Genomic DNA, 24,924 nt, shown 5'->3' with positions numbered 1-24,924 from the left:
CGGCTCGGCCTCCGCCCCGGGGCCGAGGGGCGGTTCGCTTCGCTCTCGCCGCCGAGCCCCGGGGCCGAGGGACGGTTCGCTTCCCTCCTGCTGCCGGCTGAGGGCCCTCGGGAGCCCCGGGCCCCGCTCCGGGATCCGCCGGGCACGGCTCGGCACCGCCACGACTTCGGGTGAGGCGGGGCGATAAGGTCTGAGGTGGAACTAATTACTCTGATTGCGAAGTATTAATTACAGCCCCCCTGTTGGGGCCCTCTGGCCTTGCTGCACAGTGTCCTGCCGCCGTCCCTCCCCCGCAGCGTACTGAGCTCGGCGTTTGCAGCGTTACTGCAACTGTTCCACCCTGTTCACAGCTCCTTGGGGCTGTTGTCTCCCTGCAGTTTGTGTTTCCAGTTTTCGGTGATTGTTGTCTGTTTTTAGCGTTGTCCTCTGCCATGTGTTTGAATCTCTCCATTATTTTTGTCTCTCACCCCCGCACTGTTTGATTTTGCTACATTTCTCCTTCACAGTCACCCACGGGCCCGTTCGCTCCATCATCCATCGCTCTCCCACTCACCTGCTCATTCACTCTGGTTTCCTCACCCAAGTTTCCAGCAGATGCTGCCCCTCCGTCCGACACGGCCCCGCCGTTCCGCGCCCCTGTAGGTAGCGGGGCATCTACATAGCAAGAGTGATACAGTTGTGTACCCCCAGTGCCACGGGCTGAGGATGATTCTAAGGAAGAGATTTGCACGGGGGAAATCAGGAGGACTTAGCTGTCTGGAAGTAGAAGGTCTGTGCGTAGTTGAAGGATTTCTGCCAAAGTATTAGTTGCAAAACAGAAGAAATGCTTGGAGGAGATTAACTTTGAGCACTGAGACATGGGAGTGTAATGGGATAAATGGAGGTGAAATGAAAGACGGGATAAATGTGCTTTGTGGAAGGCAGAAATAGAAATATCAATATAGAAAATGAAAGTGCTTAACAGTAATGTTGATACAAAAGTATTGACACAAAGGGGGAAAATAGTGAGCCTACAAAAAAAGGTTATGGAGACTTTGAAAAAATTGTCAGCCAAGAAGTTAGTCCGTTACAATAATTTATTTTTATTTTTCCTAATAATAATAGCAAGAGATTAAAAAAAAAGACATGCAGAATTTAACTCCATCAGTTATGCTTTTGATTTGGAGAAACAAGAAAGGGCGAGGTCAATCGTCAAAACCAAGCCTCCACAGGGGGAAAGACAGATTTTGTTAAGAAATAAATTGTAGATTCCATGAGAGATTAAAGCATCATAACCAAAGTGAGGTTTTAGAAACATCTCTAATGAGGTTTAATGAGGTTCTGGGGGGTTTTAAGAGAAACAGAGGAGCTGGAGAAGGGAAACAATGCCGGCAGTATGAAAGCTAAAAGGAGAAACATTTTCTTTCAAAACAGCAACAAATAATTTTTTTTCAAAATAAAAGTACTATTTCTTTTTTCAGAGCTAAAATACCATCCTAGTAATATTCTTACCATTTTTAAAGTTCTTGTCTGATATAGCTATAAGATCATAACACCTTAAAAATAACAAAAGTATTAGCTAGAGGATCTCTGCTGGTTAGATACTGAGGCAACAACATCAGTGGTTGAGATTAGAGAGATTAGAGCCACTGGTTTTCTAGCCAGCTTTTAGCTAAATCTTAATAACTAAAAGAGGGGTAATTTATTATATCATAAATGATTAAATATGTTAACAAACACAGGAACACAAGGGGGTTTTTGTTTAGACCGCTCTGGGAATAACAACATACTTACACATTAGGACTGTGTATTTGCACAATTTTTCTGAAATTCACAGCATGATTTATTTGATATTTGTATTTAAATATTTATCAACTAAATTTAGAATTCAACTACCTATATTTGAAAAAATATGACTAGATTAGTATGTTTAGATAAGCATTTCTTAGTGAACTTTAAGCTATTTCTCCTGAGATGTAGAAAACAGAAATAAGAGATTTAGTTACATTCTTGATCCCTTACTGCATTAAGGTTTTATCACTTTAAAGTTGACCTGATGTGACCTTAACAGTTGTGGTTAATTCTCTAATACATAGTTGGTAACTGGGTAGAGAATAGGCTTATATTTGAGATGACAACCAATAGCAAGATACATAAGGAGCTAGGAAAATTTATCTCAGTATTTATCTGAAAAAAAACCCCAAACATCTGAAAGCACAGCATTGGTTTAGTATAAGATTTAGCCAACATTATTTGTCAGCAGATTCCCATTTTCCATTTAATAATTTTTTAAAAGTTGAGTCAAACATGCTGACTGTTTTTCTCATTTTGAAATGAAGACTACATCAGACTAGATGCAGATTTCAAACAGATCGATATTTGTGATCATAAAGAGCTGTACTTGGGACCTACTGCTTGGGACCTCCATAATTAGAGTAATACATCACTGTTCTGTATTTTACAAGTGTTTCTGGTTTTCTTTGTTTTTTAGGTTTATAAGCTCCCAGAATTAAATGGCTCTGTCAGAAAAGTTAAGATTCCAAGTGAGGTGGTTCGCTGCTGTTGCTCTCCCGGTGAAGGAGGAGGTAGGTCACAGAGCAGAGCAGCTCAATCAGTACAGCTGGTAGGAGTGGTTCAGGACAGAAAGGTTTGCATAGATGGTATGATGATAGAATAGTTTATTGCAGAAGACTGCTGAGGATCAATATACAGTGCTTAACTTTGATTAGACCACAGAACATACGTTATTTAATTGTGACCTATGGCCTTCTTCCTTCTGTGGGTACAAATTTCGTGATCTCCCTTTCTTCCCCCAAGAAAAATATAAAAGCATGAGATTTTTGTATTAAGCTATTATCTTTACACTTTTAGACACATTTTTTTGTCCATAATATCTTCTTATTGGGTTAAAGATTCATTATATAGAATTTTCCATGCTCCTCATAAAAATTGTGACATTTAGTAGAGACCTAGAATACTATCAAAGCCAATCTTGTAGGAAGGGACAGGATTTCACTGTATATATCACATTACTTGTCAGAAACAGAGAAACGGTAGTGGTTTAGGACAACATTTACATTTTCTTCCATAAAAATCATTGCAAATGTATCATGCCAAACAGACAGCAGCAGATAACCTTTGCTCAAGTTTTTGTTTGTTTGTTTGTTTGTTTTAATAAGTCCCATGCTAAACAAATAAATAGCATTATATATATGCAAAAATGCTTACTATTTTTGGATCAAGAATCATGTTAAGCATTATGTATTGTCTTTAGTATGTGATGGAACTAAATTCAATTAAACTTTCATGTGTATGAGAGAGGCCTGTAGTAAAGTATGACCGCAGTTTTTAGTACCTCTAGAAGGAAGAGTCTTTTGCAGGACTTGCTGCTGCCTGCTGTACCTCCATCCTGGGAAAGAGGGATGCTTCACTGGGGCAGTATGACACAGTGTGTCATTCTTCCCTGTATGCTAGTTTATTGGTCCAGGACAGTCTGTACTGCTTAGATTACCCTGCTCTGGGTTAAGCGGTCACGGGGAGACTGTTTACTGCACCGCATTTACACTCTCAGGTCTGAAAGATGTTCCTTTTCTCAGTCACCACCTGTGTTTTTTAGGCACAAGAATCCAAAGCAGCCCAACCCACACTCAAAGGCGCTGCCTCTGTGGCAGCAGTGTGCCACGCAGCGCTGCCCTGTCTCGTGCTCCATGTGACACAAGCTGCTGTTCACACCATGGCTCTTCTTGGTGTGCTTCACGGGCAGGGCATGCCCAGGGAGCCTCCCGCAGAACAAAAACCACAGCCTGCGCAGGCTGGACCCACTCATAAGGAAGTAAACCAGAGACAGGCTGACTGCAGCACCCACAGATGAAGGCAAAGAATTTAAAGCTAGCAGGCAGTAGTCTGTTTGTTTACTTATTTATTCTAAATGTACCAGAGAGGATGTCAAACTTGCATCCAAAGCATATCACCGTAACCTAAGCAACTGTAACAATTACAGCCCCTTCACTCTTAAATAGTTTCCCGACCTTAAATTTCTGCTTTGTTTTTCTAGTTCCAATTTCCTGGAGGGGAGAGAGGGAAGAGCAGAATTTTGGAATGAATTGCAGGTGAAATTTAATACTTAGCAGCTTTCTGAAAACGTGGATTTTTTTTTAATCTCTAAATATCTTAGTTTTTTACTTTAAAAGATACAATTGCTATTTCGTATTTCTATTATGTGGAGTGGAAGTAACAACTAATCTTGAATTCATCTAAAAATCAGACTGAAATACATAATTTTTGTGCAATAATAGGGAAAATAATTATATAAACTCATGTACAGCATTTTCAAACATCAGTGGAGTGGTAGGGTCTAGACAATGTGTAGCTATTAAATCAATAATCCAGACTGAGGGAATTCCCCAGACAGCTGTTGGATTTTTTTCCCCCCTAATCAGTAATAATAATCCAGTGGTGTTTGAAATGGCATGATTGTACATCAGAACCGATTTTTGTCTTGCTGTTCCCTCACGCATCTCTAACGGCTCCCTCAAATACAAAGAAGACAAGGTACCATTAATAGCCCTGTATTTCTTGTGAAAAAGCTGCTGGCTGTTCAGATAGATGAAGTCTGCAGAAAATCTTTAGACCTGACTGACAAATATCCTAAACTGGTTTATCTTTTGTTTTCTAGCAGAATGACCCCGGTGGGTGTTAGTTGCTGGTGTCAGGTCCTGTGTGGCAGAAGTCAGGGCGCCCTGTGGGAACCAAGGGTGTAGATTCTGAGGGACAAGGGGGCTGGGCAAGCCAACCTAATAAGTTTCTTCCATCTCCAGTGTCTCCAGTTTTGCTTTCATACAAATTTTGGTGCAATGGAAATGTTTATTCTCTTTCTAGTAGCTGTGTAGACATATACAATACCTAGTTTCTAGGCTAGTCCAAGTTATTTTTTGTACGGCTATGACCAGCTTACTTAGGCTATCCAGACTGCTATTTAAAAATGCCAACATTTTTCTTTGTTCTTCTCTGCATTGCTGCACTATTGGGGTTTACTTATTTCAGTGTCATCCTTCCTAACCTAATCCAAACAATAACCTTGGCTCAACAATTTAAACATATTGAATCCCCAACCAGAGTAGTTTTCCCTAGTAATACTCTGATTACAGCAGCTTTTATGTCTGAACAGGAAAGGACCTTAAACACTAAATCTCATCAGCACTGTAAAAAATAAGTGGTGAGCATCAGTCACATTTTCTTGAAATACCACAAGTCTTTCTTGAGGCCTAATCCTTTAATCTCTGGATTTTGGGCACTTCTGTTCTGATTACTAGGGATCAAAAGGTTTGGCAAATACTCTTCAGACCACTCTTCAAAGTGGCCACTGTACTATTAACAGGTTGTTATGACAAACGTATGATTTTTTTTTTTCCTAGTAGTAGCTGGTATTTTTAGAAAAAACAGAGAAGTTAGTTTATCAATGCAACAGTCTGCCACACTGAAAAAATAAAAAAAAGCACATGGTCCTTCAGTAGAGTGGTTCAGAGTATTTCAGAACACAGCAGTGTCAGAGTAAAAGGGAAATATCCTTCACTGGTGATGGAAATTCCTCCAGCTGTGTAAGACACAACATTTTCTAAGGAAGGCCCCCTTAAAGGGCTGCAGCAACATACACAAGTGCTGTTTTCCTAGTTTGTTCCCAAAGCTACAAAGTAATAGTTTGTTCTACTGAAACTGGAAAGCTTGTATTAGTTCCTGAAATACCGAAATGTGCAAAGTTACATTAGAAAAAAAGAATTTTGTATGCCATCCATAGACCAAAATCAGCTCCTTAGACCTTACTACCAGATAGTTTTGTCAAATGTTCATTGGTCTATTCTGGAAGTAGACAGTTTTTTTCCTAAATGAGACTATTTCCTCATCCTATCTTAAACAAAGGCTACATAAATTGAAACGAATCAGTGACTCCTCCTTCCCATGTTTCATTTTACTTATTGCAAACTAGAAATAAAACCAGGCTAAATATTTTTCCCTATATTTGATCAGTCGGATTCCTAAAGGCTGTCACTTTACATCTTAGATCTCTGTCTGAACAACCCCATCTCACTTAAATTTAAGAGAGGTAGCAAGCTGCTTTTACGAAGAAATCATTCCTTTCAACAGAGAGGCATGCTATTGACAGGGCAGATTTTGAAAAAGAAACAACCTTGTCACCTAGATGCAGAGCCCTGCAGTTATAACAGGAGCAAGTGCAAATCTATTCATGCTATTCCTGTTCATCACAGCCTTCGTTCCTGGACTGCATTTATTGTTCCTGTCCATGCGGTTGTCTGTAAGAAATACAGTTGTGTCTTTAGTACCAAAAACCCTAGGGCCTGAAAGAGCCAAATACTTTTCTGCTCTTTTCATGAATATTTTATTTGCATAGGTGTGTCATCACTTGTATCCAATTCCTCTTCACTTGGAAGATTATGTTCTGCTACATCGCATAAAATTCATTTAGGAAACACTTTTATACTGTTGCTTTCATGAGGCTTGCCACATTGTATATTTGAGTGTGCATATCAAGAGTGAATGCAGATGAGGTCTTTCAGAATTATTTTGCTGTGTTGACACCACCATAACAGATCTGGCCTTTACTATCAACTTGCATATTTTTATTAATTTTTCATTCAGCACAGGGTAAGACATAATGGCTCTAAAATATTCAGTGAATACAGTGTGGCATCACCAAGCAAACTAATATTATGTAACAAGTACAAACAAGTTCTAACATTTTAAATGTGTCAGTGTTAGCGTTCAATGTTATCCTTAAACTAGAATAACACATGTTTTGGCATTTGCTCATTCTATGTTGCTTGATAAAGAAATGCTAATTCAGTCTATATTGTCAGTTCAGCCCGTGGCTTCCCTGCTCATGCCTGCTCTCTGTTAGAAAACTTGTTCCAGTGTAACAGCGTGGGTTAAAAGTCAATGTACACACCCCTGTGTAAATCCCCAATATGAATGCGCTTGACTTGATGGGGAATTATTTCAGCTTAGGGGAGGTACAGATTTTTTTACCAACTGTAGTAAAAGATGTGTAGCTCGGTGTTGGCTAGGGGAGAACATTAGTTTTGTTATCTTTTGCCTGTTTTCATAAACAAATGTCAACAACAATTGTTATTAATGCAGAGCCAGCAGAAATTGGTAGGGGTTTTCTTTTTGTTGTTCTGCCACACCAAAAAGAGATGTTGTTTTAACAACAGAATTTTTGATAGCTTTTAAAAATACAGGGCCTAATTTTTAGGCGTGCTGAGCCCCCCCTCAGTTGAAGCCACCCCTTGCTGTGGATGCCCCACAGCACTGTAATGAGTCCCTCAGGTTCAACCTCCAAGTACAACGTTAGGGAACATCTCTGATGTGAGGACAGCCACCGGGAAAAGTACAGAGGCTGTTGTTTTCTATACGTGAACCCAAATTGGACTGAGTCTTTTGAAGGGTACATATACTGAGTGTGTTCATAAACTTTGCCTAGGTATCATCACAGCAATAGGCCTTAGTAGTAATGTGCAGGTTAGCTTACACTAAACTAGGGCTTCTCTGATGGGAATTGCTTTGTGATGGGGAATGCAGATGTAAGATTTGGACGTAACTACTGTGGGACAATCGGGCACAGCGAAATATTTGTCTTTTGAAGAAACTACCTGTGGCAAAAATAACTCTGGACTGAATACTGAGCTAAATTCCTCGGCTAGGTCCATCTGACAGAGATTTAAAGGGTTCTGCTGTGTGGTCACAACGTATTTTTCCCTTAGAGCAGCTAAAGTTTTCCCAGGATTCATGCCTCAGCAAGTAACGGTTAACAGATAACTGAGAAGGCCTGAAAAAAACCCTGAACCATGTAAGATTTCAAATCCCTGACAAAAAAAATAAATATAAAATGTATTAGTTGCATATGCAAAGTGGGAAAATGCTGTTGCTTCTGCCCCATCACTCCTTACTGTCCTCTTTCCCAAATAAAGTTGAATCCCTACTTTAATTTAGGTTTTGTATATTAATTGAGTGTTATAGGAGAAATGTAGTGGCAGGTAAATGGCTGTGCATTCCTTTAAAATTAATTGTGAAGTAATTTATTAGCATTATTAAACGAATGTCTGTGTTCAAATGCCCTGAACCTTTGGTTAACAAGGTAGATGAGAAGAAAAAGTGGCTGATGTTAATTTTGAATGAATCAACCTTCATGCTTTTGGCTGTCTTGAGTGAAAAAAAAGCACTCCAAAGGCATCGAAGTTCAAAGACTAGGTTGTGGGTTCTTTTCTCTAAAACCTGATTAAAAGGAACAGATCCATTAGAACAGCTATTTTGTTTACTTAGATTTGGACATTCTTCACCAGTGTTGGCAACTCCAATTTTGCAAGATCATGCCACTGCATAAGAAGCATGTGAAGTGAAAAGTCAGATGTAAAGGTGAAAGCAAACGTTTGCTACCGAAGAAAAGTTGAATTCTCACTGTAAACAGATAGCTTGAGTAGTAAAAATATTATTTGTAAAACTATTGCTGGTATCAGTAAATCAAAAAAATTTACACTTAAGCATTAAGTGTAAAGTTCGGTTTAATAATTTTTTTAATGCACAAATCAACATATTAAACAGCCCTGGTTATAAATGTGAATCTCTAATGCTTCCTTTCATCATATACTGAGTCTTAAAAGGTACTTAAGCAGAGTTACAACTTAAAACAATCAAATTCTAGACTGAAATTGTCATAAATTTAAGTCATACCTCTAGAATGGTGACTTCACTTCTGTGAGGATCACCTGCTCATCATTTCTTAACCAGGCTGAACTAACAGCTATATTGTAGATGATAGTCTTGGTACAAACTTAAACTCCAAAAATGCACTAAAAAACCCACACAGCTGATACTGTGAAACATGAAAAGCTGCTGTACTCACTGTGAAGGCATTATTTATAGAGGAAGTCATTATCTCTGACATTAATTTTAAGGCATTCAGTGACAACAAACATATTGAGATGCTTTTCTTAGGGACTGTCTTGTTAAAAGTGACGTGTGACGCTGGTCATGTAAAGTTGCTGAAGTCTATTAATCTTTCTCCTTATTTTAAATATTAGAAGATGAATTAGTTCAGTTAGAAGAGGAATAGCTTCAATTTGAAATCACTTTAAGAAGATATTTAATACAATAAAATAATATTAATATTTTCTTAATAACTCTTAGCAGAGGACTGTGGGTTTCTGAGACAGTATCGAACTCTCAGGGGCTGGCTCACGACATTCATTTTCTGTTCTCTTGCTGTATAACCAGTCTGGTGTAGGCCTGAGTAACTCACATGTGGTGTTCTGCTCTGTTCATTCACCGGCCTGAGGCACGGTAAAACGGTGTCTGTCCCACATGCAGAGGAAATCAGAGAAGGGACTTGCTTTCACTCTCTGTTTTAGGAGATGATGCTAGAGATCACATGAACTGAGGAAAAGGAAAACATCCCCAGAAAGGGGCCTCAGAGCTGATTTAAGCCTTGGTGAATGATCTAAAGAAAGGGTCTCCAAAGTCAAACTGTGACAGCAAAGAGCGAGCCGTTGAGTCTAGCACATCAGTGGTGAGGGAACAATGAGCAAAGTTAGTGGAGGTTTGTCTGGTGACTGTCTTTCAAATCAAGCCCATGGAAAGGCAATGAGAAGAAATCAATTAATCAGCACACAATGGGAAATTAAGGACTGGAAAAATCTTTGTAACATATTGCTTGTGAAAGAGGAAAAAAAGCCAATAACGGCTGTGAAAAATAAATTCCTTTTTATCTTTAAGTTAGTACAGCATGAAGAGCAATGATGCATCCTTCCCTGTGCTGCTCTGGCACCATGACTGAGTTCTGGTCTGCAGTAGAGAAACCACCTCCACTAAGGTTGTGGTTTATTTTCCATGCAGCTTTTCCAACTGTGTTGACATTAACCATAAAGCTGCACTTAATGTTATTCCAGGCTGTGTTTTGCCTTATGTGGTCAGCTGTCCAGTAGGAAATGAAAACCAAGCTACCTCTTTCCTGGGCCGTACTGAACAACCGTTAGGTAAGTGCCAACCACTGGTGGGTCTGAGCCTTCAGTGTTTTATAGAGCAGCACCCAGGTTTGTGTCGGGGGGGTTTTACAAAGCGACCTTGCGTGACAATGGGCGTTGTGGATCTGACTGGGACACGCTGAAGAAAGCACTACCTGTGTAAAACTGAGGACGTATCTTTCCCAACTTGCATAATATTTTTGTAGATCTCATCTGACAAAGATTTGAGTTTTGTTGGAGATTTATTCTAATGTTGGAACTCTGTTTCAGGGAAGTGGTTAAGCTCATATATAGTGCTAAGCATGTGAGCTGTTATCTAACTGCATTGCTGAATCAGATTTCTAAATTTGTTTCATCTCCTTTTGAATGGAAATTGATCCATCTTCTGAAATACTGCTCATGCTAATCAAAACATATTTATTTTTCCAGAAAGACATGTTGGTTGAGTTAATATTTGCCTTTAAAGTTTGGTTTCTCCTGGCAGAGGGAATAGTTTAAATTATGTCTGGGCTACGGTAGAACAGATTTCATAATGAGTGTATCAGAGATGGGAGAAGCATATCTGTGACTCCTGCAAGTAGTATGAAGCACCCTATTTTACTGTTTGATCTGTGGGCATACTGCATTGTTTGAGATTAATAAGAATTCTTCTTTTGCTTTAAACCTTTTCCTAATGTTTCAATCCCTCAAATTATTTATCCCTTAGATTAGTAACACAGTATGAAACCGTACTGTCTCTTTCCAAGTTCTTTCAGAATTTACTTTCATACTTGAGTTTAGCTTGATTTTTTAAAAAAGCATTCATGTTAGCCCTTTCCACCTGTACTCCTTCAATTGCCTTACCTATTTTTCAAGTTTTTCTATTCTGCATATTATTTTTATGGCAGACCATGATGCAGAAGCCGCCTTAGGGACTGAAGCTGTGTGGTCTGGAGTGTTTGCAGTGTGCATTGCAGTCATGGACACAGGGTAGACCTGAGCTCATTAACTCAGCTTTCCACTTGTGCTGTGATATTTGTGTCTAAGTGGCTTTAACCTTTTACTCTTAAAATATCTCATTGTTACCACCTCTGATTCAGCTCTGTGAGAGCATTAGTCTACAGACAGTTCATGCAACAACCAAGCATTTGTGTTCTAGGTCAACTAGTATTCAGGCATTAATCACAAAAGCAGACAAAATAGCAGCAGAAATGGTGAGAAATTATGCCTTTGGTAGAGGGAGAAAAACTAAGAATGGAACCCGTGTTGTTATCTCAAACCAGAGTGCTATGTTAGCACATGTGCACAGTTTGAGAATAACAGCTCTCATGCCCAAATTTCCATGGCATCAGTTCATAATAGTCCCTCTTTCTCAGTAAAAAAGCAAGCTTCTGGTGCCCTTTCCGAATATGTTTTCTGCTGAAAACTGTGTATCTTAAAGTCTGGACGCAGTTGAACTCTCTGGCTATGGCCAATTCTTTTATTTGTTTGTACTTTGACCAAAGGATTACACTGACAGTTTCCCAGGATCCAAAACTGTATTGACTCTGTTTACAGAGCTGCGTATGTTATTTGAAAGAGAAAGAAGGAAACGAAAGTGGCCATATCTACATCAGCTGGTAGCTGTTCGCAGGAAGCAATTGCTGTCTAGCCTTCTCACCCAGGAAAGCCCTCCCGACTGCCTCCTGTGCACGGAGCTGCAGGCACCTGCGGTATTGCCACTCAGGGTATCACAGGAGCAGCAGAGAGCAATAAAAACTGACACGTGAGCAGAATACTAGGAATTAGAATAACTCCTGCATGGAGGTAATTTCACTTGCAGTTGTCAAACTGAGCTAAACTGGCAACTGAAGGAATGTGCCTTTGTAATCAGTAGCTGTGCAGTCGCAGGCATGGCAGGCTCAGACACTATCACCTCTTTCAAATTCACTCAGCCTGTACAATACCCTGCATTTTTCCTTTTTGATTTTTTTTTTTTTGATTTTTTTTTTTTTTGGTCACAGCTCACGCATCTGTGAATTATTCAAGGGGAAAGTTTGAGAGATGCTGTGTGTCAGGTCAATCCAGGTTCATTCGCTGTTAGGCCTTAGAAAGCCAGAAACATTGCTATGTAAACACCGGGGGAGGGGAAGGGAAGGTTTAACAAGACAACCAGGGTTAATCTTTTCTTCCAATATTGCATATAATTTGGTTTTCTGATTACACACCAAACTACAGTTGTATTTTCTTCAGTTATACAAACAGAGCTGCCCATTAATATTCCTGCACTCTGTGTGTTGTGAAGGATGCACAGAGAAAACCTTTGTTGTTTTTCTGGTGCTAAAAGAGCTGGTCAAAGTTAAACCGTATTACTCTACACAGCAACAGCAAAGTAAATGACAGCACTGATTCAATCCAGAGTGCTTGATAAATTGAGAGGGGTTGTTTACCTAGTGTATGAAAAAGTCTCTTGGGGATGGGTTTTACTGTGATCTGCATAGTCATCCATCTTCCTATGCTGTCTGTGCTCATGCTTGTGAGTAAAACATATACAGTAATTTAGCATTCAGATAATCCCACAGCTATAATCCAGACAGATTTAGCTCAAATTTCTCCAGGATTTCTATTATCTAGATTTAGCAGTGTGGTGTTGACTGGGTATTTTAAATTGCTGCAAATGCTTTTTTCTGCAATAAACAACATATTTTGATATTCTCCTAATTGAAGCTGTGGGTTCTTCCTGGCATTAACCACGTGTAAAAATGTATCTTTGCGAGGACAGTGATTGCACAGCTGGAGCATGGTTTTAATGGATTCCAGCTATTTTTGACTACATACCACATAAGATCATACAATGTTTATATGAAAATCAGTGTAACACATCGCAAAGTACTGATGAGGATAATATGAAGAACATTCATCTCCACACATTACCTATTTGAAAATTAACTCAACCGCTTCAATTTTAATAATGTTTTATAACAGTATATTAGATAATAATATAGACCCTGGCTCTTTTACAGCACTTTTCACAAGTAGATCAGGTCGTGTTTTCAGTTTCCTCAGACACAACTTCTAGTCTTCCTTGCTCAGCAGTTTTGAGGAAAAGGAGTGCAAGGGGGGAGAGAGCATCGTTATCCACATGAAATGAGGGGATATTAAGTCCAAGTGCACTGGGTACCTTTCACAGCAGACCACCCTTTGTCATATGTTCCTCTGATTAATTGCAAATGTATTCAAGGACGCAGAGCAGACACTGTAGAGAGGGTCCAAATATCCTTGTACCAAAAATGCCAGCCCTCCCACACTTGCTAGCATTGGTGGAGCTGCAGGAGTAAGAACACTGATGTGGGACATTTTTAGGAGGGAAAATTGTAAAGCTTTTAGTGGAGTAGCTTGAGTGAGAGTGTCTGAATTGAGGCAAACTGCAGAGCAGGGCAGTGCACGCGCTGTGCTCTGCGCAGTAATTGTGTTGCAAATGCACAGAGTACATTATTCACCCCCAAACCAGATCTTCTGGGAAGAAAGCTCGTGCACACTTGGCAATAATTTGATGCTAAGAGTATGTCATCCATAAGCGTCTGAGAAATTCAAAATAAGAAAACCACTTGGAAATGTTTGGAAAACAAACTGTTTGGAACCATTTATGGGGTTTGGGATGTCTTGTGTCATGTTTTTGCTCCCTGAACCGGAGGATTTAGACACCACATCACCCGGTGAAGTCACGTACGCTGACCCTGAAAGGACCTCCACTGTGCTGTGTTCCAGGTACCTGCTCTACTGTGCAGTACTGCCAGCCCCAGTAACTGTTAAAATCTGAAGACAGATTTTCAATGTGAAGAAAGAGAGAGGATGCTAATTTAATCAGTTGTGATAAAGCTGTTCCAGATATAAAGTTTATTTGCTTAGTTTCCAAACTGCAGGTTTGCCAGAGCAATGCCAAAAAAAAAAAAAAAAAAAAAAAAAAAAAAAAAAAAGTTTTATAGCTAACAATCACGCTTCTGGGTAGAAACCCTCTGCAAGAAATATGCTGCATCTATGTGGCAGTACTTCTGGTTTCCTACTTGCTCTGAATTATTTGCAATACTACAGCAATTGGATTTCAGAAGCAGGAGTGCTTATGTAGTTGCAACAAAAAAGAGACAGCCAGAGCATCCACTCACTCCAATGCCCTTGCTAAAGCGGTGCGCCTGCTCCCATCACACTTCTGGTGTGAGAAATCATATTTATGCTGAAATATCTATCAATATCCAAGTTTGATCCCCAGTAAGTCAGAACTATGAAGCTGTAATGCCAATGAGATGGAAAAGCAATCCGATAGCTCTTTAACTGTTCTTTCTTCCAGACGGTGCCTGGGGCACCAGCTGTTGTAGCTGGGACTTGTCAAGCCCCAGTTCTCTTCTTTCTCAAAAGGATTTCCTTAGACCCCCTAAAAAGTGGTATCAAAAAACCCACAGATGAGCAGGAGAGTTTAAAATTGACCTGACATAACTATGTCTTAGCTGCATCTTTATTTGAAGTTTTACAGTCTGAGGAAGTTGCAAATGCCCACAGGACTTCTCTGCTGCACAGAGCAGCTCAACTCACTACTTGGAGTCTAGTTGCCTGCTTGGTTTGTTTTGGGTTTTTTTGGTTTTTTTTTTTGTTTGTTTGTTTTGTTTTGTTTGTTTGTTTTTTTTCCCATGCTATTATATCCTGATCTCTCATTCAGCAATTATTTTGAATCATGCTGAGGACACTTTTCCTCACTCCCTTTGGATTTTCACTTACTAATGCAAATGCATCTCAAAATATCATCTTTCCAAGTTACTAGATCTAAGGCTTGATGATGCATACTGGGCTTAGTTGAAGTATCAAACCAGCAAAGAAAGACCAAGAAACAGAAGAGCACCATGTAAATATTGACAAATTGGTTTTATGACTAAGCTATGATTATTCTTCAATAATTTGTCTATGCTTTTCAAGAAAGGAAGGGAGGAAATTTGAAAAGCAGGGTAGTAATTTTTACAACAGGCAAATGTGTGCTGTGATTGTAGAATTTTTTATTCACCAAATCCCTCAAAATGAAAAAAATTCAGAGCAAACCCCCCCAAAATATCTTAAAATTGAGGCAAGTCTGCTGCGTTTAAAACTAATCTGTAATTTGAGATTAAATATGCTGTGGATAAGGTTAAAAACACAATCTTTTCTAACCACGTCTCGGGCATGTATGCAGTATCTTGTTTCCTGTGACAGTTGCATTAGTAGTGATAAAGGTCTGTACCTCTGCCATGACATGTTAGTGCTCTAACGTGGTTGCACAACTGCGTCATCTGCTATAAGGTGCACTGGTACAATGAGGGCAGGATCTGGGCCTGTAGCACTTAGTTCATCATCCTGCATGCCACTAGCAGAGCCCATCCCTCCCTGCCCGCTCCCCTACCTCAGTGCTGGAGGAATGAAGCGACTCAAAACTAGGCAGTTGCTGCAATTCTGGAAACAGATTTTCCATGCAAGAAGTTGCCATCTGCACAATCATCCTTTTACTCTTTCAGTAGCAAACACCCAGAAGGTATCGAGCCCCATCTTCGCTGCAGAGGGAAGAATCTCAGAAGTAGCTTTGGTAGCTGTGCCCCGCTGTTTTTTTTAACCCATTGAGGTATTTTCTAAAGATGCTCTTATTTCCATGTGCTTGGCTGGTGTTATGGTGACCATGAGTGAGTATATCAAGTTACTGGTATGGGAGTAGCACTGCCAGGAAGCCAGAGGGCATGTTCAGTGCAAACTGTTTTTAGAAGCCTAAATAGGCACAGCTCTAAGTTGGGTGCCTGCTATGTTAGTAAAAGGGCTAAACTGCTCCTATCTCCTGAATGTGGACAGAACACAGCCTGTATCAGAGAAAAGGCTTACTCCTGAGTGATGTCACACTTGGCAAATTGGCCCTTACAGCATTGTGTCAAGAGAAATATGCTTAAACTGGGGTTAGACAGATTGTTGAGCTTGGGATCTGCTAGAATTTGGGGGGAGGACTTTTTAAAACCTGAAAAGGGAGAAATTAAGAAAAGAAGTAAACAAATGCCCCGTCCCTCAAAACACGGGAAATTGTAATGAACAAAATATGATCAAACCAGTCTAGGAGTTAAAGCGAAAACGAAGAGCAGAGGGAAAGCTGCTCCTCCTTCCTTTCTTCCTGATGTTGAAAGAGATCTGTTCCTTGCTTCACGAAGGAAAGAATATCATCTGCCTCAGGAAAATCAAGTTAGGAAGGTGGCCTACTGATATATTTATTTTATTCTTATGGTGATATAAGACATCCAGCTGCAAAGTGCAGTGCTTTGCAAACCCAGCTGCTCCACTAGAGGTTATTCAGATGAAAACTGCTGAAAAACTCTGAGCCCCATTGCAAACAGTGAAGTCCAGGAATTTATCAATTACAATCCCCACGCTTTCCTCCTTTCCACAGATGGTATCAGTTGTAAACCAGCAGCTTTTATCTAAATTTCCATAATTTCACACATAATATTTATTAAAAAGCTATTTAAATACATCAATCATCTCTTAGGTTCACTTAAAATAGCAGAGGACATGAAGTGCTCTCACATACTGAAGCTTGTGTCTTAGTCTGTTTTTCTTTTGAATTGCTTGAGAGATGTTAGAAGCCTGATTGCATGGGAACGGCTGTTCCTTGGCTGCATGTGGTGCTGCTTTGTAAGAGCAGTGATATTGTAACAGTACAACTAATTAAGACATTGACAAAGCATCTTGATAAAGGATGCCATCCTTCTTCTCTCTGAACTGATTTGGACTGGGTTTTTTTGCTAGGTTGAGCATCCAACCCAAACACGTTGGCTGAGGCTGCAGAGATCCTTGTGGGTCCCGAGAAGGCTGTAAGCACCACTGCTGACTCACTCCCGCTCCCTCCCACCCCCGTCCACAGGTTGGTATCTGCCTAGGGACCAGGTTCCCTCAACAGCTCTCTGGCTTCATCCCCATCTCAGTGGTACCTTTCCTGATCGCCTAATTTTGGCTCTGAGCTAGATCCAGTGCCTGGATAGGATAAGATTTCAGCCAGATGGATTAGGAACAACATTTTCTTTTTGATGTTCTTGGCTCCAACCCCACAGAAGATTGCTTCAGCCCAACAGAATAAAATTGTGTCCTTCAGGCAGCCAAGCCCATTGCCTTACTTTAGCATGCAGTGTAACTATCCTGTATGTTCCCTCTAACAGGTATTCTGCCCAGAGCTTCTGTTCTGCACCTGAAATCTGAATGTGCTGCTGACTTCAGAACCACACAGAGGGACCTTCCTTATAAAGGTAGATGAAGGCATTAAGAATCTGGATAGTATCATAAATAAAGTCTTTTGTTTCTTACGTTTCACCCTGATAAGAAAAAATAATGTCCTTGCTCCACTGAGCTATATGCTGGTGAGGAAAATTCCCTGTGAAACGTATAAACCTATTCAATGCAAATAGATAATATGACTTTTTTTTTTTTCCAACTTGATTCAAATTGCAAATGAATGAGATTTAGTCCACCAGTCCTTACTGAGTAATTCTGCAATCACATATTCACGCTGAGGAAGACCTTTCAGTGGGATTCTTTGCAGGATAAGTCTTTGCCAGCTATTGGAAGTGGGGTCATTGCAGAGATAATAACAGTTTCCTGCTACTTATCAAATGCAGCACACATCTGCCTGGCATCTTTATTAATTATTTAGAGTGTAGCAGACAAAGATAATGTTCCTAGAATTATTATTGGAAGAGTTTACAATTTATTAGGAGCTGAAAGCCATTTTGATATATGAGCAGTATTGGGAGGAACTGCCAGTGTGAAAACTCAAACTGGATCTGTGTGCATAATATTCTTGTCTCACAGGAAGTAGTGGGAGTAATATGGGAAAAAGAGTTGTTCACAAATCAGTATCCTTGGAAGCTCTCTAGATGACTTCTCCTGCACTTAGTGATATTCTGCAAAAAGAAAGATCTCTTCCCCCTTCTAGAGTCTTTTTATGTCACAAAAGGTGTGCAAAACCCACATGTGTAACAGCTCACGCTGGTTCTTCAGCAGGGAGGCAGAGTAAGATGAGGCTCAAAACAAAGGCTCCAGTCCATGACGGTGGTCACAACTACAAATCTTAGTGCAAAATAATGTTAATCATTAAAACAAAGGTATTCTTCAAACGGTCTCTGTTATTAAAGGCTGATTTATCTTTCCACATCATAGCGGGATGACTACCAGACAAGCCTTTGCCTTGCCCTCACTCACAGCTTAACTGGAATCACAAACAGTTTTCATGATGTCCACAGCCTGCAAAATATTTGTATTCCAAGTGTATGCTTAGACGTTGTTCCAGACTGTACTTCTTTCCTGAAGCATGCACTGACAAGCTATTCAGAATGTTTATTACTGTACAACACCCCGAGCCAACTAATGTTTATTGCTGGCTGCGCATTAGGTCAATCCAGAGTTTCCCCACAAGGTGCATTGTAAACGGGTTGTGCCTGAAGGGCACTATCTCTTACGGATCAGCTTAGTGGGCAGCAGAACTTGCATCTTAGTAAGGATGTGCTGAGCTCCCCCCTGTAGCCTCAGTGGAGAGCAGGTAGAGTGACAAGTCCTGAACTTGTATTCCCCAAGCACAACCACTCTTGATTTGTACCTGGCCTTTTTCCTGGGCTCTGGGGTGGAGGAAATCCTCCTTGTGTCCTGCCTCACTCCATACAGCTGCACCAAGGCCAACCACAATTACTGGCATGCATATTATGTTGAATAATTCAGTCCATGCAACATCATAAATACATGTGTATTATACCTAAGTTGTGTTCATAGAGCAAAGATGCATCCATAAATATATGTACCAGACTGCTCCATATATAGAAGACAGATGGTATTTATTCTATATTAATTAATGTCACGTGCAGAATTTCCTCCCTCTTTAAATATCTTGAACATCCTTTTTGAGAATCTAAGTGTACACATACAGACTCTTTTTGCTTTGACAGCTGACCACTGTATTTTGTCTCCATTCAACATAGGTGGCCTTGATCTTATAACTACTATCTTATCTTGTGTATCTTCAATCTAAATGTCATTATTGTAATTCTACTTTCTACTTAAGTTAATCAATTGATTTAATCAATTTAAGAATGGAAAGGAAACAGTGGTGCTAAGCCTCCTGAAATTTGTAGAGTTAATAGGTCAGGTCTGACAGGGTTTGGGTCTGCAGGTGTTGGCTTTGCTGGCCATCACCTTTTTTATAGCTTGTTTTTTCTTAGTCACTTGTTTCAGAACAGAGTTACACATAAGGCTGAAATGCCATCACTGCTGAGATCTCACTGTTCAGTGTAACTTGTTCAGAAATACTGCTTGCGACATGTGGTCTGTGCCATTGTAGTCTTACACTGGAACATTTCTGCCTTACAACTAGAGCCAGACATAGATGTGGCTATAAAAAAAAAAAAAAAGCCATGGCACTACCATGGATATCCAAGCCCCATTGCTTTAAGGGACACTCTAAAGGAAACTAGGACAAAAACTTGACCTATTTTAAAAGATGTGGCAATCTGTTCTTTTAAAAAATCATTCACACTTCACTGAGTCCTTCTCTCTCTCTCCTATACCATGAAAATATCATACAGTAGCAAGATTCAGAATTCTTCTATCTCTGTACAACTTCCCATACAAATATTGCAAGCTGAAGTCTCCAGTCTAAATTTTCTCCATCAGTGATCTTGAGGAAGAAATAATTTTAAAAATTAGCAAATGCATAAACTGAACTAGTTAGGTGTAGCTAACTAAAACTGCTACACCACTGCACTTTCTCCCTGGCGTTAGCCACAATGGACCCATTTGGCACCCAGAAGATCTTGGGATCCAGAAAGGATTTTTCCTTCTAGGGACTTGTGTGTTTTGAATTTGAAAACCAGGAGCAGTGAGCCATATTTCTGTTATTTTGTTGTTTGAAATCTGGCTGTGAAACTCTATTTACTTTGTGTTGGACTCCCGCCAGAGGAGGCCTGGTTTCAGCAGATGGTCTCGGAGCGGAGGCCAGACGTTTCCTGCTGCGCCCTGACGAGGCACAGGCAGCGCTGCCTGCAGCAGCCGCCCGCGCTGGGGGAGCACTGACGCCTGCAGAAAGGTTCTGGAGCCCTTGGGGCAAAAGCCTTCGTGGACAAGAGGGTCCTGACGTGGTGCTCAGAGGTGGTGGAGCTGCCGACTAGAAGATGAACAGGGGAAGGGCTGGAGTTTTGACCAAGGAGAACTGAAGTGTTAAAACCAGATGGACATAGGCCAGTAGTGGTGAGATGTGATTGCTTTGATCCTTGACGGGACACCCCACTGTCTTGTCAGGGATGGAGAGCTGAAAGAAGAGACAAAATGGGAGGCTGTGGCATCGTACTCTTGTGTGGGTTTACCTGTCTGCTGTACAGGCACAACGTGGAGGTAGCATTTTCCTTTCTCCCCATTTCTGAGGGGCAGCTTCTCTGAGAACAAAAATCCTTAATGTGTTCTTAGGCTGGTGTTTGATCTTTCAAGATACTGCCTGCTCACAAGATGGGGAATCAAAGGGCAAGGCCATAATTGCAAGTACTTGTGTATCGCTGGCTCGCTGCCTTGCCAATTTGCATACAGGAGAGCATGCAAACAAATTTCTCAGGAGGCCAGAAGACTTGGAAATCCTCCAGGATTCCTTCAGGCAGCAGTACGATTAAGGACATCCATAGTTCATCTGGGGATCCGGAGCTTGGGCCGGCATAGCTGAAATTCATGGTTCTTGTGCCATGTGGTTCTGCATTTGGGGATTTGGTGCTGCCCCACCCTCTGCTCTCAGATACCTGCAGCCACTGCATTGCTGTGTGAGGATTATTTGGGTCATGATTTTGTGGAGGTGGCAAGGCCCTGTGAGCTGCAGCTGGCCCTCCCTTGCACTCGAGCCATCCTGTAGGTAGGGTCTCAAAAGGGAAAAAAAATCAAGGAAAGACTGAAGTGTTGATTGCTTTGTTACATGAAACTTGCATATATTTCTCTCTCCTTAGCCTTGATTCTGCCAGAATCTTCCTAAAACTGATCCTCTGGGTCAGCACAAGAAACAGCTGATGAGATCAGGCACCTGCGTAGGGTTCTGACTGAAAATATTTTCCATCTAACTTCTACTTGCAGGAGCATCAAATATTCAACAACACTGAAAATGGAAGGATGTCTCTGTTTAAAACCTCATTCAGTCAAGTATCAAAATTCAGTATTTTTTTAAGTGACAGCCCTTCCTTCCTACTCATCAGCCCTGTACATGACAGTCTGAATCACCATTTTCAAGACCCACTGTTCTCTCCTAAGTAGTTTTCTTAGGCTGCGGTATTTGGTGCCTTTTTCTTCCTTACGGACTTCTTCCAGCTTGAAGACAAGCACGACGAAACATAGGAAGGTCTTCAAACTCAGCAGCTGGGCCAATGTGACATTACATCGAGACAAAGATTTACTGTGCTGTACAGAGGAGGCAGTCAGCAGAAATGAGTTTCAAACTGTATCATCAAAGAACTTGGGCGGACCTTGGAAATATAATCTGTTTATCATGGTTTACAGAATGCAAACGATCTGTGCATTAGCCCAGCAGAACGCCGTACTGCTCTTCTGGCCAACCATGGCAAGCTCGAGCCAAGCTGCGTGAGCCTGGGCCATCGCTGTCCTGTGCCTGGTGATCACCCACATCTGCACAGATGCACACCCGTTTCACTAGAGCCTCAGAGTTGCCTTGTAGAGATATAAATGACTCAATGGATGGCAAAGCAGAGAACTGGAGCTGTGGTTGCAAAGAAAACTGGTTCCATAACCAGTCACAATGGTAGCTAATACTCATTCTCTGCTGGAGAAGGACTTGTGACCACGGGACCGACCTCAGCCTTCCCTAGCATTTTTTTGGAATGTTTCCTGTTATTTGCCAGGTTGCCGTACTGCCCACCACACAACACTTGCACCTGCTCCAAACAGATGCTGCAAGACCCATCAAAGCTTGGCGAACTTCTAGTCAAGCAGGCTTTCATTACAATTAAAATAGCCTCCTTTTCACTGCCAGGTTTGAGCACGTCCTGGTTTCTCCTGTCAATTGGCATGATATGAGCTTCAAGTTTTAAAAAACTGGATTTTTTAAAACATAATTGAAACCATGAAAGTTGAAGTATTCATTAAAATTTGTTAGGTGAATTAGCAGTTACTGCACTTTCATTTTACGGGTGCTACACGTGAGCTGAGATAACAAAACAGAAAGAACCAGAGAGAGATATCTTGGGCATAGCTGTGGGTACATGGAGACAGATATCCCTAGGGAAGGAGAGTTGCAAAAAGGCATCAAGATGGAGTTCACTGAACTGGCGTTTAAAGCTTTTGGAAAGTATATTTTTTTAGCAAGCCTTTAAAGTCAGTTATACTCACAGAATACGTTTTATCTCTGAGGATAAAGATAGCAAGATTTCATTATTTATCTGCCTCATACCTGAGGTTGGTCTCTGAGCGTGCAGGTCTCTGGCCCTGTGCTAGGCAAGAGTGACAGATCCCTCTCTGTTGGCAGGAGAGCAGGACCAGCACCTTCCCCTCGGTGTGGGCTGTGAGCTGGAGAAAGGGCAGCGAGGCCTTCCTCCCTGAAAGCATGAGACACTGCATTCCCCAACATCAGAACTTTGTTACAGGGACAAAAAACCAAAACAAAGTGGCTAAAGTAGAGAAAATCCTGGAAAATAGGTTAGACAGTATTTAAGCACAACTTTTCCCCGCAGAGGGCTTGTGTTAGATCCTAAGCTCCAGAAATGGGGGAGAAATAAACACAGCTTTTGGAATTAACCTGGCAAAATGGAGTTAGCTTCTGCCTGTCGCAGGGCCGCACGGTGGAGGTTGTCTTCATGCAGACAGCCGGCTCTTCCTCCCCCCAAACGGCTCCTCCATTCTCTGCTGAAGATCATCCCCTAATGTATCTATCTGTGCGGCGCAGCAGGCTTCCAGTGCTCTTCAGTTAGAAGAGACAGGAATTTTATCGCTAATACAGCAACATCAGTTTCCAGACAAGCAAAATCTGTCTGCAAGAAGGGAGAAAAAGCCCCCAGCTACCTGCTCTGAGCTCAGCTGCTGCGCTTTTCAGTAAAAACAGACATTTGGAAAACGGAAAGGAACAAGTAAGGTCCTGGGCCTGCAAATACTGGTCAGGTTTTGGACATGCTTAAACCTTCACACATGCCTTTGTTTACAGTAACGGAACTTAAAATTAACTCCTTTGTTTTACTTTGTGTGTGTCTTTTATACAGAGCTGAGGAGGAGCTCAATCTCTGCATCAAACAAAGGTGTACGGAGCCATTAGGTACAAGAACTCCAGCAAACGGTTGTAGTGGTCCTCAGTGGACATTCCCTGGAGGTCTCCAGTCAGCCCATCCGGGTTCAGGTTCATCTCTTAGTTGTTAAATAATGCCCCTCAGGGTCTTAATTCTGTCAGCATAAGTTCTTTGTTTACACAACTATTCTGGATCTATTAGTTCTGTGCTTTACTCGTGTGCAATGCTGTCAACTGCACGTAAGATGCCGCCATTTTCCTTCCACTCCTTTTGCACAGGTGCCGAGACTTTACGAAACACTGGGCAAGTGCAGGCGGTTATGTAGGAGCCAGGTAACATGGCCTCCATTTCCAGGCCTACCCACTGCGTAAAGGGAAGAACTCCTCAGGCGACGTTAAAACACGCACGTAGCAAACCTGCGCCAACCCCGCGCTCCGCCGCGCCGGGGGAACGCGAGGAAAGCACCGAGGGGAATGACTCTGACTCTCGGAGGACAGAGCGCGGGCTCCTCTGCTGCAGCTATACACAGCGCAGCCCCATCTCTTTCAGGTATCCTACTGGAAGATGTTGTTCTTATTTACTGCTAGGCCTGAGGGGGAAATCTTTTCTTTACACAAAATGGGACCTCGATCTCATTTTGGGCCTCTGAGCAGTCTCATTTTGGGCCTACTAATCACACCCAGCAGTACAGCTGATTCAGCTTACAGCTGAAAGGCTTCACACCAAAAAAACACAGAAAAAAAAGATATTTTTTTAGAGAAAAAGGTGAATTGATGGTGAGATATGGGAGTACAGACACAGCTTTTGAGGCCCACTGACCACTTCCACCACAAAAATGCAACCTGGGAGTCTGGCTTACTTATTTAATCTCTGCGCCAATTTATTCACATTCTGCCCTAAAACACCTGGGTTTTTGTAATAGTCTATGATCCTGCAAACGTGATGCACATCTGTTGAACTTTATTCTGCTGTGTAGGCCCATCGATTTCAACCTGGGACTGACGGGTACGCACTGGCCAGAGTGTTTTTGTGCCTGGGATCCGTGTGGGTTAAGCTCGGCCTTTTCAACAGAGGCAACCCTGGCTGTGTTGATACAACTGGTATTAAGTGGAAATTGCCACAAAACTAGAAAATATCGCCAAGGACGTTCACCTGTGTCTTCCTGTGCCAGTTTTTATGCATACTGATGTAGTTTTCCTGCAAAAGGCATTGCGGTTAAAATTGATTACTTTTCTGTTTACCTCTGATTACAATTTTTTCTTGTATTTTTCTCTTCTTTTTTTAGATGCCCTTCAGAAATTTGCAATTAAAATTGAAAAACATGCTTTAATAAGAGGCAGAAACACGAGAGCTTAGTTCTTGGCGTTCTGATGAGAGGTTTCGTGAGGAGAAGAAAACCACCATCGTCACAGCCATTAACGTTCTGATTTTGGAGCAGTGGAAACGTAAGTGAAGATTTATTTTTGAGAAGTCTCGCTTTGGTCGGTGACATAGTAATTTACAAATACTTATCCCCTAAATGTAGCGGTGCCGTGTCCCCGTGTGCGTGTTTACGCTGTCAGCCGCCCTTAGGCCCCGTTCCCTGTGACCCCCAGAGGGAGAAGTCTCCCCTCTCCGTGTGGCAGCACCAGGCAGGGCGGCTGCGCCCCCATCTCCCTGCC

General features: G+C 41.4%; 1 protein-coding gene across 1 annotated transcript in view; it reads right to left on the bottom strand.

Annotated features, from left to right (window-relative positions):
- The window catches only part of TEX9 (testis expressed 9), a 50,688-nt gene that overhangs the window by 25,591 nt on the left and 173 nt on the right, over positions 1-24,924 (bottom strand). The window contains 1 exon segment of the mRNA XM_026856418.1: positions 554-792. Coding sequence (XP_026712219.1) covers positions 554-561 — 8 coding nt within the window. The 5' untranslated portion in view covers positions 562-792.

The sequence above is a fragment of the Athene cunicularia genome (genome assembly GCF_003259725.1).
Source record: "Athene cunicularia isolate RWA chromosome 10 unlocalized genomic scaffold, athCun1 chr10_part1, whole genome shotgun sequence".
Classification (NCBI taxonomy): Eukaryota; Metazoa; Chordata; class Aves; order Strigiformes; family Strigidae; genus Athene; species Athene cunicularia.
Note: the sequence above shows the minus strand (reverse complement) of the source record. Positions and strands in the feature narration are given on the sequence as shown.